Source organism: Urocampus carinirostris, chromosome 10 (assembly GCF_059441175.1).
Source record: "Urocampus carinirostris isolate Australia breed hairy pipefish chromosome 10, RoL_Ucar_1.0, whole genome shotgun sequence".
Taxonomy (NCBI): Eukaryota; Metazoa; Chordata; class Actinopteri; order Syngnathiformes; family Syngnathidae; genus Urocampus; species Urocampus carinirostris.
Window position 1 is genome coordinate 11,553,672 of NC_142358.1, and position 15,110 is coordinate 11,568,781.

The following is a 15,110-nucleotide window of genomic DNA, read 5'->3' on the forward strand; positions in this document are numbered from 1 at the left end:
TAAATCTTATTATTACCAAGATTTGTAAGAATCTCATCCTTTTATTTGCATGAACACTTGGACTCAAAAATCAGTTTCTCAATCACAGAAATTGAACAAGTACATGTTGTATTTATTTAGTATTCGGCAAGTAAGTACACGTTTTGGGACTCATCCAAAAATTCCAGTGCAAAGATTGGGCACAATATGCACTTGTCTTTGTAGATAACTTGTGGCAGCCATACTTAAGAGCTGAAGTAGGAAGTCGATGACGTTTTCATAGAGGTTGCGGTCAAATGCGAGGAGCTAGAACACTGCAGTGTCTGTGCTAGAGCAGAGAAACAACAGAGAAATATTAGGGGTGCTAGACACTGAATTATATTCCTCTATAATTAGGACAATACCTATAAACGCACAGATGAGGTTAAGAAGTCTAGTTGACTCCGCTGATATGACATTGTTCTGAGTGGTGATAATGAAGTAAAATTGCGTATGGCGGGGTATAGAAACCTATGCCAATAGCTAATGTGTACTAAACCCCAGGTACTGCAGTTAAAACTATTAAAAAACAAACGAATTACTGATTAGGAGTGTGTATATTTTTCTAATTGTTGATGCTGGGCCTTCTACTTGCGAGGATTGTCATGCCTTTAGAAGACATTGTTGCTTTAATCACCTTCCTAGTTTAGCTACGGCTATAGTCCTTCGCAAGGGTGACGATATGTGTACCTTCTTCGTATTTCTTTATGATCTCAAATTACGTTTACATGGTTATCATTTATTTGCTTCACCCTTTACCATCATTGCAAGTCTGGGCACGCTAATCTTATAAATTACAAGGAGTACAGTATCGCACTAACTAGCAAAGATCAAGTCTTTACGAAACATACCTGATACTGAACCGAATAAAGAGAAAAAAAGCATTGTTGGAGGGAGTTCAGCCAATAGCATGAAAACACCTTCATAATGCCATGACACAAACCAATAGAAGATTTGCAGTCATACGTACAAACACCAAAAAGTTTTAATTTTGTACGTTTTTGAGCGCGCCAAATTATTTTTCCTTCATGTCACATGTTGGGAAAAATAGCGTAACGAGGAGTCGAGAAACTTCTACATCAAAATGTGAAAAGACTAAACTGGGCACGTCCTAACTAACTGGAATGTGTAAACCTTAAATTCGGCCGCTGTTTGTGATTTTTTTAAACAATTTCAAGCGCTACCGTCATTTCATTTGTTTGGGAATCCGGTATATTATAACTTGTCTTCTTAAATTATGTTCAGTCTGTTGAAATACGACTCAGTCCAACACCTGGGTAAATGCAGTGGTACCTCTACTTACGAATGTCTCTACATACAACAGTTTCATGTTACCAAGTACCTGAATGGGAAAATATTGCCTCTAGTTACGAAGATTGCCTTTAGTTTGGAGTCAAAAATACAGTACAGTACATGCTGCTTTTCGTTGCTACCAGATTTCCCGAACGTAAACAAAATAGCTATCGCTTCAAATTTTCGCGTGTGGTGAAAAGGGAGGTGACTTAAGACACTCTGGATGCTTAGCATCCCCAAAGATCTGAACCTAAAATTGCCCCTGGATTAACACTATAGCTTTTAGCTACATTTGATTGCCTCCAGGGTGTAAGTGGCATTCACGTGAATGTCTTAACAAACTCATTATATAGACAACAATCGTTTTTTTTGTTTTAATCACACCAATTAATATTTCTCAATTAACACATTATACAGACAACTATCTCAACAATTGCTCTATCGGTAGAGCAGCGCAGAGAAGCATAGGAAAATCCGAGTTTGCGTTCACTTTAAGGGGAGTCTGCTCAGTAGCCTAGATGGTAAGGCGCCCGCTTTGAGACTGGGAGGTCGGTGGTTCGCGCCCCGGCCGAGTCATTCCTAAGACTTAAAAAGTGATCGGGGGCGCCCTCTGTTGGCTGCGGCTGCATCGGCTCGCTACAACGGGTCAGGTGCAATCGACATTTCGTTCTGTGTACATTGTTACACAGAATGACAATACAAGGAAATTATTATTATTATATTATTATTCTGCAACACCGTGTTGGTGTTGGCTGCTTGCGTGTGTGTGTGTGTCGCTGCACATTGAAGACATATACTCGACATTTTAGTCAAGGGTGGTCACAAAGGGGGTGGAGAGTTAGAAAGAGGCTAAATGTAAAAAGTATTTGCAAATGTGAAAAATATTCGCGACGGCCCTAACTTTCGCTCCAGTCTGTGACTGCGGACAGTGCAGGGTGGGGACTTCCTGTTTCAGAGGTTCCGCCCCATTTGCCTATCCAATCAGAAGGCAGAAGAGGGAAAAAAAAGGCTCGGGTCGGCCGTTGCCCGGTGTTGTGCTTATTATCGGCTTCATTGAATGCCAATACAGATACCCATCAAATTACCAAATATCAGTGCCAATAATCGGCCTGCCCAATAATTGGTCGACCTCTAAGAAATATCTCCAAAATGTTACGCAAACATACGACACCATGGCATGAATGCAAAAATTCAGGTTCATGTTATTGCAGTGATATTGTGAATACTACATCCACCCAAATGACAATCGGCCACCAAACCTGAAATTTGGTCGTTCTTGTCACTGAAGTGCCGGTGTCTTTGATAAGCCTCAAAGTTGACAGAGGCGTCGTCCTCCGACAGGCTGTGAGGAATTTGCCCATCGCCCACGCGACACACTTCGAAACGTATCCACCGGTAGCTGTGTGCACATAACGAAGAATCTCTTAAAGGATTGTAAATGACTTAAGTATATTTGAGTTCTGAAAAAGCCGGAAAATTGTTGGATTATCTCTGGCCCATTTTAGACAAATTAGATTTGGGTGACAAGGACTGCTAATGCTCACACAGTGGAGTGTTAGCCGCTAATACGAAGGTCAAAGACACTTACCACGGATGCTAATGATAGCTATGCTATTACATAGCTGCAGCCTTATTATAAGATGAAACTTTTATTTATTGTGTAGGCATTATAATTTCAAAACCATCTGTTTTACTTTTGCACTTCAGAACTAGTCAAAATCAAAGAAAAACTAGAAGCTAGAAAAAGCATGCTGATTATGCCCTTTTTTGGGGAGGCAAAATCTGCAAAAATGTATTTTCAATGCCCTAATGTTTACCCATGCAAATTGAAAATTAAAAAATGTGCGTGATCTAATTTACTCAAAGCATAAATTACTCAAAGCAGCTACTAATAAAAAACAATAGCTAACTAATATATTTGGGCAAATTCATAACATGCTAGGTGGATTTTTTTTTATATGAGCTATGACTGTTAACTATTCTTTACAACAGATGTAAAAACAGTTATTCTTGTCTTGTTTTTTTAAGAAAATTAAAACATTCGTAAAACAAATGAGTTTATTGTATAACATAAGAAAAAAAATCATAATCTTCCACCCGAGCGATAACATTGACATTTTATATTTGTCACTCAGCCAAGCTTGTAAGTAAAATGGAAATAGACCTTACCCTACTTTATCGACCATTTGAGTTACGAAAAACAAAAGATACGAACATTTTTTTCGGAATATCGAAAAATATCCGGACATTGCTGTAAGTTAGATTTTGTATTGTGTGCACCTTTTTCAGAGTACAGGACATTACTGTAGTCCTTCTTTCAGCCACTATTGGCGTGTGGCGGCGCTCTGAGAGGTCACCCAGCATCCACACCGAAGGCTTTTCCTTTCCTAGTTCGTGTGTAAACATTCAGATTCAGATTCAGATCTACTTTATTGTCATTCTAGTACACGTGTATACAGAACGAAATGTCGATACATCTGACCCGCACAGTTTCCTTGAATGTACAGATATAAGTAAAAGTTGTATTGTATTATGGCTACGTATAGTATTTTACCATAGTGCCGATAGTGCAAGAGGAGTAGCTAACCGGATGTGCAAAATGGGCAGTCAGGTTAACAAGTCAGGTAAACAGTTACATTAACACTGTAACAATAACGCTGTTAGTACAATAGTGCAGAGAGCAAATGTGCAAGGAGTGGCAAGCTATAAAGAACTGCCAGTAGTGCAAAAAGTCAGATTAGCAGCCTTTTAGATTTAGGTTAACTATATGTTAGATTGACCATTTAACAGTCTAATGGCCAGGGGGACTAGACTACTGCGGAACCTGGTGGTCCTGCACCGCACACTGCAGTACCTCTTCCCAGAGGCTAGCAGAGTGAACAGTCCATGATGGGGGTGAGAGGGGTCCCCGATAATGTTCTTAGCATGGGATAGGCAGCGCTTCTGGCCAATGTCCTGAATGGAGGGAAGTGTAGTCCCGATTATTTTCTCTGCTGTCCTCGTTACCCTCCTCACACTACCCCAGTCGGTAGCGCTGCAGCCTCCACACCACACAGAGATACAGCTGGTCAGGATACTCTCTATGGTGCCCCTGTAGAATGTGATGAGGGAGGGTGGGGGCAGGTGGGCTCTCCTCATCCTCCGCAGGAAGTACAGACGCTGCTGTGCCCTCTTAACCAGTGATGCAGTGTTCATGGACCAGGTGAGTTTGTTTGTAATGTGCACCCCTAGGAACTTGATACTGCTGACAACCTCCACAGCCTTGTTGTTGATGCAAAGTGGGGCATGGTTGGGCTGGTTTTTCCTAAAGTTGACAATGATCTCTTTAGTTTTGTCAACGTTTAGGACCAGGACCAGGACATACTACGTGTACTGTATCTCTAGCGTCTAAGAACTTTTACGTTTTTATTTTTTAATATCTCGTGCATCCATTCAATATGGTCCGTGTAAAGTGTAAGGAAGAGGCGAGCCGTTGCTTTTGAAACGAAAGTGTAATAAGAAAGAATGATGCGGTTGAGAAAATGGTTGGATCGCTTTTATTCGCCCACTTTCTACCACAGAGGAGGAAGTCGCCTAAATCTTGAAGCCCATCTTCCACAAGTAAGTTAAACTTAACTTTTAACATTTTTATAGAGCATATTTTATGAAATGTTGATTTTTTTTTGTAAAAAACAATAGAGGTTACTTATACAAGCCTTAAACATACTTATATCAAACTTAAACATACGATCTCGTTCGCAAGTAGGGCAGCATCTGTATAATGTAAATGTGTAATTTTTTTTCCCCTAACGCTGAGGTTTTTGATTTCCCCTGCCCTTGTGTAGGCATCAGATAAGGGAATGTTCTAATGGTAGTCATTGCAGCCCTCTGAGATTTTTTGCGATTTAGAGCTATACAAGTCAATATGGCTTGACATTATTTTTTTTTGTTGAAATTGTGATGATTTGGTGTTCCTCCCACCACTACATACTTGTTACATTTGCGAGCTCCAGGACAACTCTGGATGAGATTTTGGACGGTGGGATGAGAGAAGCCAAAGAAGTCTGCTCCGGACGGCACAAGTGGAGCAACAATCTTGGAACTGAGGGGAAAAAAGATTTGAGCGTTTAAAACGAATCCACGCTGAGTCGTGCTTGCCTCAAATGATTGAACTATTATGTACCTGACTGCTGCGACGGCTTTGAGCAGGTTGGAGTGGCATGTCAGGGCAGAAGTGGCCACGATGGCATTCTGGGGATCGTCTTCAGGTACAATCTCAAACTAAATCAAAGCAGATATACATGTATTTTTTGCAAACCTTTCATTTGAGAATCTTATGTACCACACATCACTAGCACCACTTGTGTGCAATGCAACTGGTGTTTGGTATTTTGCATTTGGCGTCAGGCATGCGCAGATACTTTTTGGAGGAAAACGGAGTGGCACCAATGGAGTCAAATATCAAACGTATTTGAAAAATTTGGCCCTGAGCTACAAAATTCTTCAGAAGTGAGGGGCACAGAGGAAAACAGCGAGCTGACCTTTTCCACAACACATTCACTCTGAGAACAAATCCATGCAATGACATCTGAAAACATTTGAGTTGCTCTTCTACAGGAGAAATGAGTCAAGGGTTTTGCTAACATTTACAAGAGGTTTGATGGTACTTTAATCAATATTTAATACGTACTCACAAAATTAAAATTTTTACACCCACAAATCAAGTCCCACATCTGAATTGAACAGCAAGGGAAGTTATCCATCAAACATGCTACATTTCTCTTTCTGTATTATCAGTCAGTTTTCTCTAATCCTCAAGGAACAATGACAAGCTGAGAAGTTTATTCTGGTTTTGATATTGGACACCTAACAAAGGAGATCGCATAGGATGTCAGTTCAATATTTTGGCTATAATACCTCACCGTTTTGCATTATTATTCACTGTTTACATAATTGTCACAATAGCCAATCATGTTGCCGTCCTTTGATATCCACAAAATTTAAGAAAAGGAAAAGGTTCAGGGGAGGGCTTTGAGATCAGGTTGTAACTTCTTAACTGAAGTTTGGGGTCTTCCTTGTTTTCCTTGGAAGTTAAAAATCCATTGATTTTTCCCCTCCTTATATTGAGTGTCTACTAAACTATAAACCATCAAAGACAACAACACAAAAAGACAACTTATCACGTCCGTGTCGCAATCTGGCACTATTCTTCTCAGTATGGTTGCCCTGGCATTGTCGCCTGGAAATAAATGGCTTGTATTTTATGCAATGCAGCCCTTATCTGTTTTTTTTTTTGGTGCAGTAGTAAATATGTGTTCGTCAACGTAATCGATATCTGACTGAAATACTAGCCAGCTTGAATGGTCACCTGATCCAAAAACCTAGATGACCCTAGTGACCTAGACAACTTGGAGTGGAGCTGGAAACGGCTTCAGGTGTGCGGCGGACGACGCTGTTTGCGTTCTGAAGCCAAAGGCGTCGACGCCCAATTCCCCACGCGGTTGGCCCTAAGTGTGCTATACCTGCGGTCCACTTCCTCCGTCTTTGATCTGGCAGGTGTAGAGGCACTGCAGTTCTGGGTTTTTCATGCTGGCAAAGACACGCGTGCTACAGAAGCCCACCGGGTAGATGGCGCATTCGTCATGGAAAAGCATTCTGTCTGTGATAATCTGTTGAGAAGTCAGGAAAATGGTTACTTTCACTGACATTTTTATCTCGAGTCACTTCACGAACCTCGCCTAAGCTGTACAAAGTCAAGCCTCCGAGCACGATGGGGAAAACGGGGCGACCGCACGAGTCGAGCGGGATGGGTTGCACTAACTTGCGGGAGCCGTCAGCCAGTTTCCTCTTCTTTGTGATTTTCTTCGGAACTAAAATTATGTAAATACAGTATTTACCACACCAACTTTTTGAAGCAACAAGAGTAAAACAGCACTCACGTTCATCCTTTCCGTTCTCTCGGCCTCGGTCTTTGCGTTCCTTCTTGGGTTTTTTAAGCTGTCCCTCGTCCGCTGCTGATGCCACAGACGTGAGGATACCGCACATGCCCGGTGCTCCTCCGGGGGCGGAGCTAGTTAGAGGGGATGGTACGGGGGGATGGGTGGTTGAAGTTGGCGTGGGAAGTAGGTCACCCTCCGAAAGAGACTGGTAGTGCAACAGCAACAACCTGGACGGTTGGAAGACACCCTTGAAAAAATGGCATTCTGCTCCCCAAATAAAATGCGTTCGAGCTAACAATATCACTCATAAAATCAATTTAATTTTAATACATTTTAGATAAAATAATTTGTGGACGGGCATATCTACTTACTGGCGCTCTTCCTTGGCTCTGACAAATTTTTCTTCTAAATGTGCAACTTCATCATGCAGCGCTGCATTTTCCTGTCAAAAATGAAAAATGTGTCAATAGAAGGAAAAGTGAAGTTACAATTTGCCTGTCATTCCTGTAAAAACATGAGCTTTTTCCTAATAACCCAAATTTGTTTTCCTGCTGATTTATCCTATTATTTTTTGAATGCTTACAGTACAATTTATAGACCTATGTACCAAAGGGACAATAGTTTAGTATTTAAATGACACTATATTTAGTAGGGATGGGTGAGAATCATGCGTTCTTATTGGTTGGGAAACACAACTATCATTTTGATAATTGTGTCACAGTTTTTTTTTAATACTGTTTGGATGAATAAAAAATACAATTGAAAAATGGATAATCGATAATGGCTTTGGTGTACAGCGTCACTAAAGCTTAGTGGTTAGTTTGTCAGCCCCACGGGGCAGAGGTACAGGGTTCAAATCTAGCTGACAGCTTCTCTGTGAGGAGTTTGCATGTTCTTCCCTTGCCTTTAGGAACTCCGGTTTCATCCCTATATCCAAAGACATGCATGGCAGGTTGATTGGTGACTCCAAATTGTTCCTGAGTATGAATGAGCATGTGAATGGTTGCATGTCTCTGTGTGTCCTGTAACTGGCTGGCAATCATTTCAGGGTGTCCCCCTGCCAACTGCCCGAAAATAACTGGGATGGGCTCCAGCACCACGCGCAAAGGTTAAGCGGGTCAGATGATGAATGGATTGAATCATGATTTTGTTCTTGAGAAGCAAGAAATTATCATGACAAAAAACGTTTCGGTTATCGGTGCCAATAAGTATTGTTGACTTGCAACGAGGCAGCACGGCGGCGCAGTGGTTAGCACGTGTGCAGCAAGGTTCTGAGGTCATGAGATCAAAACTCCTGTGTGGAGTTTGCTTGTTCTCCCCATGCTTGCGTGGGTTTCCTCCGGGCACTCCGGTTTCCTCCCACATTACAAAAATAAAATGCCTTTCAGGTTAATTGGCCGGACCAAATTGTCCCTAGGTGTGAATGAGCGAGTGAGTTGTCTGTCCCTGTGTGCCCTGCGACTGGCTGGCAACCAGTTCAGGGTGTCCCCTGCCGACTGCACAAAGATAGCTGGGATGGGCTCCAGCACCCTGCAACCCTACTGAGGATAAGCGGTGCAGATAATGGAATGGAATGGACTCACAACGGTGGCCGATACCAGAAAAGGCTGTCCTCTGAGGCCCACTTAACAATCAGGAATTAAACTGCCCATTACTGAAATAGTACATTGAAATGAAAGGTTATTATAAGGGAACATATGCTGAGATTCAGTATTATTTAGCGCCTCCTAGTGGTTAACAAAAACTGTCTGCCATCTTGCTACTAAGGTTATCTCCAAAAGTCAAAAACTCTGTGAAAAGCGAGGGGAAAAAAAAACGAAGAAAATTTGTGCAGTTTTGTAATCTTGAGTCCCCATAGTTTGTATCTGGCTAAGCTGCCATGATCATTTGGTATATTTACTTCTGGGTTTGTGCTTGTTGATGTAATTGTTTTTTTGTTGTTGGCTACAGATTATCCTGGCTACTTATACTGCATGATTTTGGTCAGCACGGCGGCCTACTGCATGTTTTAGGTCGGCCAGACTCCCGTTTTTCCGCAGATTGGTCCCGTTTAGCCATTTTTAGCAGCCATCTAGCCTGCTGTGTCCTGGCTGGTTTAGCCCGTTAACTCTGTGTGATATTTTTGCCAGTTCATCCCTATTTTGGCCGCTTGCCATTTGTTTTACCACTGCTGATCCAGTGTTCTCGTTTGCCCGCGTCCCTGTGTCCTAAACGCATCGTTTTTGCTGGGGACGGTTCAAATCAACGTGCGTCCCTCGGACGCAACTTTTTGGACACAAAATTGTCATTATTCCCTGATTACTTTCTTTTATTAACAAAGATTTACCGCACTCCAAACTTTTCGTCAGGCAGATCCGCCATTGTTTTCGCGCCGATCTCAGCAAACGAGATCTCGTTATATCGAGATGACGTCATTGTTGTGGCGGTTGTCGAGTGAAAGAGAAGTATGCCTCCGGAAAAACAGTTGGTATTGGGTGCAAATCAACAAAAAATTGGTAATTTCTTCAGTGTCAGTAATAAGCCGAAACATAATATAGAAAGTGGTAACAACGGCAATAATTCAGTCGCGAAAAAACGGCAGAGAAATTCTTCAGAAGATCGCGCAGGCAAGGGAAAACGTGTGTTGAAGCGAACTATTCGACGAAAGAAAATAAACAAAAGAATACTCCTATCAAGAAAAGGACTCTTCTGCCAAAATGGATTAAATTATATTCCAGGTTATGCTATGAGGAGCATGATAATGGAGGATACAATGTTCTGTGATGCGTGCACCCAGCAACACAACAACACCAGCTTATGAAGGTGCATCTTACCAAACAATTGGACCTTGAGAAGGCATTACAACTTTGGTGGGACAGCAAACCACGGAGAATATATGAAATGAAAAATCTAAGGTGATTAAAACTGCATGAATAAATAGACTAATATTTCAGCAATATTATTTTGTATGATGTACAATATTTTTGAGAACTGAAAAATTTGAAGTGATAACTGCTTTGTATAACCAATAGTGTGATGATTAAAATTGAATGAAAATAGATTTATATTACATATTTGTCACAGATTTTAAATTTCAACCTTGATAACACTAAATTTTGGGGACCCATAGATCTCTGTCGGGACCCATAGATTTTTGGGCATGCGAGTACCCGGGACCCATCACTTTTCAGAGGTAAAATGAACACTGCTCATCCCAACTGCGACACAACGCATAGGCATTCTCCACAAAAACTCTGAAAACTTTTCTTAAAACCATTTTGACTATTTAACATGTAACCCAATAGGTTGGTGACTGACTTGCTAGAGTCATGGTGTTCTTCACATGGTGTCAGAGCTCAGGAAGTCAGAAATAGATATTATGCAAAAAAACGAATATTTTTTCACATTTTGAATGTTTTAGAATTCTGGTATGCCTTTAAGAATTATCAAGTCAAACAATCAAAACAATTCTGCTAACAATCTTGCATACTCACAAATATCATGGCACGAGCTGCTTTGCGTAATCGAAGGTACTTCAGCCGGTACTTTTCATTCATTTTTTTTCGCGCGCCTCTCCTCATCTTGGCTTTGCTTTCTGAAGCGATGGACGGGGACGAAAAGGGAGCTGCAGGGGCACCCCCAGGTCCAGAAGCAGAATTCTGCTGCGGGGTTCCGAGGAAAGCTTGAGCGCTGAAGGCTTTTAAAGCCTGCTGCCGCTCAGCATCTGTCTACAGAAGAAAACAAGTGAACACTGGGAAACTCTTTTGGTAGCATTTAGAATGGATAAATAAAAGAATTATGATGGAAATGGTTAAATAAGAACGGATGCACACAATAAGAATGCAACACAACAATTTTGGACTGGGGATCATAGCAGCATGTATGCTTTTAAGTTCAAACAAGCACTGAATAAATATTTAGCAGTCACATTTTGACTAAAGTGTTGAAATATCACACATAAGCGCAGCATCTGCATTATCGCCCTTGTTCAACTCACCAGCAATGCAAAGACTCCATTTCTGTTTTCAATCCTCTTGAACCTCCTGCTGCCTTTTTGTGTCTGAAACATAACGTGAAACTGAGGCGACACATCTGGTCAGGCCTCCGCTTTTCTATGAACTCGCTTGTGCAGTTCAACACAACCTCGCCTGCATCTTCGTATCTGCCCCAGTTCAAATGATTACGGTAATGTGAAAGGATGAAAGCGATACTTGAGGAACTCAAAAATGATCAATGTGCCGCATCAACTGAAAAGGGTGAACTAAAGAAAAACTGTCCAGTCCAGCTTACCTCACGATACATGACTGCCTCGAGGCTTGACTTTGCACTGTAAATTGTGAGAAATGCCAAGGTTAATTCACCACTTTATCTTAATTGGAATTTTTAAAAAAATCTGATAATTTGGTATACAGAGACACCACGCTACTTCACGGTTCAGTGATCGCTGGTTCACTCCTTTGCAAGGAAAAAAATTATTCAATTTAAAAAAAAAAAAGATTGGCGGTGAATACATATATATCTATATACATCCATCCATCCATTATCTGCACCGCTTATTCTTAGTAGGGTTGCGGGGGTACTGGAGCCCATCCCAGCTATCTTCGGGCATTGGGCAGGGGACACCCTGAACTGGTTGCCAGCCAGTCACAGGGCACAGAGACAGACCACCATTAATCCACTCACTCACACCTAGGGACAATTTGGACCTGACATGCATATTTTTGGAATGTGGGAGGAAACCGGAGTGCCCGGAAGAAACCCACGCAAGCACGAGGAGAACATGCAAGCTCCACACAGCAGGTTCGATCTCATGACCTCAGAACTGTTCTGCACACGCGCTTACCACTGCGATGCCCCTATATCTATATACATATATAATTTAAAAAAATAGATTGGATTTAAAAAAAAAAACTAAGCATGCTTCCCGCACCATTATGAAACGTTTCCGGAAGCCATTCAATTGGCCATTGAATGTAGGAAAAAAAAAACAACGAACGCTTCCAATAGCAACCAAACCGCTCTCCCGACTGAGCGAGAGGGGGCCAGGGGGTGGTGGGGGCAGCCAAGATTCACGGCGATCGGCCTGAACCCCTTGACTCGCCAAGTCATATCATTGCATCTTTTCTAGTCTACTGTGACCGGACATCTGCTCTGTTCCACCTGCATCTCGCTAAGAGTGTGTCTTGTCTTTGCTCTTTCTCTTTCCTACTCTCTGATTCTCTCACTCTGCGTATTTTCACTTTTTGCAAGTGGTTCTGGTCCCCATTAACCATGAAAACAGAGGGATCTCTGTATATATAAAAAAAGTCTGGAAACTGCAGTTAACAACCATACTTGGACTGTACAAGCCCCCGGTCGATGATTCTCTGCTTGATCTCCTTTATGTGCATTGGATGTCCTGCTTCCTCCAAAACAATCTACATGAAATATGCAAAATGGAATAATCAAAATGGGGTAACCTTAACAGCACTGATAGTTATCAAATGGAAAAGCACAAACCTGTGCAGCATCAAGCCAGGTGAGGTTGGGCTTTTCTGCAATTTCATTGGGCGGTTCACTGCCAAAGGTAATCACATTTGAAATTTCATCTTTATGGTATTTATTTTGTACAAACAAACTATGCCATATTATGCTCATTGATTGGTATAAGCAAATTGTAGAGTGACCTGATAGTAAGAAATATTCAGATATAAAATATTGAAGGGTTATTTGCATCATTAAAAATGTGTTTTTTACGAGTTTCTTTGTTTATGACTTTTTATTTGGGGTCAGCACAAAAACGACAAAAAAACAATAAAGGGAATCAACAAAATACGTGCACACAAACGCCTGTGCAATCCAATATGTTACATAACCATAAGCCCAAAGGACATATGCTGAATCAGTGCCTACTCTTATTAATACCTGTCAACATTTTTTCCGTGTTTTGTTTTTTATGATCGGATCAAATTGTGTACACCGTACAACAATTTTGGTAAAGGGTTTTTAAAAACAAAAAAGAATTAAGAAATCAATTTAAAAAAACCTTAGCTGAGGTTGACAGGCATTTTTATTGTGGGTAGTGCAAATACTTAATGCGTCTAATATGTTGGTACCGTCCTGCAGATGATATTGATGAAGCTTTTTGATTAAATTTAAGAAAATTCCATCTCCTTTAAGTTGTGTTTTTAAAATTATGATTTGCGGAAACTGTAACGTGGAAAATGAATGCATGGGTGCAATATCACACACCTCTCCATTGCATCAGCAGTTCCGGAGAGACCAGCAATGCTATCCAGGGATGGAAACAGAGAATAGTTTCCTTGCCCGTCAGGTTCCATCTCTGATTCAAAAGTGTTGAGTGACTCCATCTTATGAGAAGAACAAGCAAGATGCACATTACAAGGTAAGACAATAAAACCGGCCTCTGAGTTGCAAATATCAGAAGACAATAATCCCCTCAAAATGAATATTTCTTCAAAAAAGACCAACCTTATCAATAACGGAAGAAATGCTTTAATTGTCAAGACAGTTTGTGTTTACTTGAATGTTGACATGCGAATAAGCTAAATGCTAACATTAGAGCAGACTGAATTGTGCAAAAATTATTATAGTAGAAATTCTGAGAAACAATGCATCATTCGTAGCGTATATGCAGGGGAAAAAACTGTGTTTTCTTTTTTGTAATAAAATATTTTCCTTACGCCTTGTTTATTTTAGTCATCAAATCGTTGCAAAGCGTTTCCCCTAGCTTCCGCCCGTGCACTTCTTCTACTTCAAAATCAAATTGTGACAACAGGCGTAGCATGCATTACCGCTACACCCAGCGTAGCAGTATGAACTACATCTACTGGATTTCAATTTGGTATTGTTAATGGATTTCAGAAAAATCAAGTCAATTAGCCTGGATTAGGAATATTTTTTTTACAATAAAGGGGTTGCATTCGCTTGCTTATTTGCTACAGTTAAATAATATGATTACTCATTAATAAATATAGGGATGTGCACAAAGACCCTTCTCATCCTAACCATATTATTATTTTTTAATTCATATTCTTACAATAATTATAATAGTATTAATGATTTGTATGATAGGGCAGCACGGCAGCACAGTGGTTAGCGCTTGTGCGGCACAGTTCATGTCATGGGAACCTGTCGTGGGTTCAAATCCAGCTCCAGACTTCCTGTGCGGAGTTTGTATGTTCTCCCCGTGCTTGCGTGGGTTTCCTCCGGGCACTCCAGTTTCCTCCCACATTCCAAAGACATGCATTTCAGGTGGATTGGCCGGTCCAAATTGTCCCTAGGTGTGAATGAGCGAATGCGTTGTCTGTCCCTGTGTGCCCTGCGATTGGCTGGCAACCAGTTCAGGGTGTCCCCTACCCACTGCCCGGAGATGGCTGGGAATGGCTCCAGCCTCCCCGCGACCCTAATGAGGATAAGCGGTACGGCTGATGAGATGAGATGAGATTTGTATGATACGACTTCATTCAAAGCGCTTTACAAATATAAAACAAGATATCAATTGATTTATCTCAATTGATTCTTACCTCCTTTTATTGCCTGCTATGTAGGTAGCACAAATACTGGATTTCAAGGTGTTGCAGATTTCTTTTCACACAAGATTTCATCTTACGTGGGATTTTTTTTTGTGATAAAAATACACAGATTATAGTTAAATGGAACATATGGCATATGTGGTGTACCTTCTCCTTTTTTTATCTCATCAGACATTTTTTTAATGTCATCCTAATGGAGTGTTGTCACTTTTCTCCACGCAAAATTTAATCTTGTCTTATTTTCTTTGTCCATTGTCAAATAAAATAATATTTGTATAGCACAGGGGTGGCGAACATGTGGCTCTAGAGTCGCATGCGGCTCTTTGCCTCATCATATTTTCTATATACTGTGGCTCTTTGCCTTGTT

The 15,110-nt window shown here is 41.0% G+C and overlaps 1 protein-coding gene across 4 annotated transcripts; it reads right to left on the reverse strand.

Moving 5' to 3' along the window:
- Positions 1-91: 91 nt before the first annotated feature.
- tbrg1 (transforming growth factor beta regulator 1) lies at positions 92-14,006 on the reverse strand. 4 transcript variants are annotated; one of them, XM_088345011.1, is made up of 15 exons: positions 13,892-14,006; positions 13,440-13,558; positions 12,708-12,765; positions 12,543-12,625; positions 11,499-11,535; positions 11,206-11,268; positions 10,703-10,936; positions 7,601-7,671; positions 7,230-7,456; positions 7,024-7,160; positions 6,813-6,959; positions 5,474-5,571; positions 5,282-5,392; positions 2,571-2,710; positions 92-302 (listed from the first exon to the last, which is right to left on the reverse strand). In XM_088345011.1, the coding sequence occupies exons 2-15, from the start codon at positions 13,556-13,558 to the stop codon at positions 286-288; spliced, it is 1,542 nt and encodes a 513-aa protein (XP_088201137.1). In that variant the 5' UTR covers positions 13,892-14,006; the 3' UTR covers positions 92-285. The 4 variants fall into 4 exon arrangements, with proteins under 4 accessions (XP_088201137.1, XP_088201133.1, XP_088201135.1 ...); XM_088345007.1 differs by having other exon boundaries at positions 92-307; XM_088345009.1 differs by lacking the exon at positions 13,892-14,006 and adding an exon at positions 13,680-13,874 and having other exon boundaries at positions 92-307.
- Between the last annotated feature and the right edge of the window lie 1,104 nt (positions 14,007-15,110).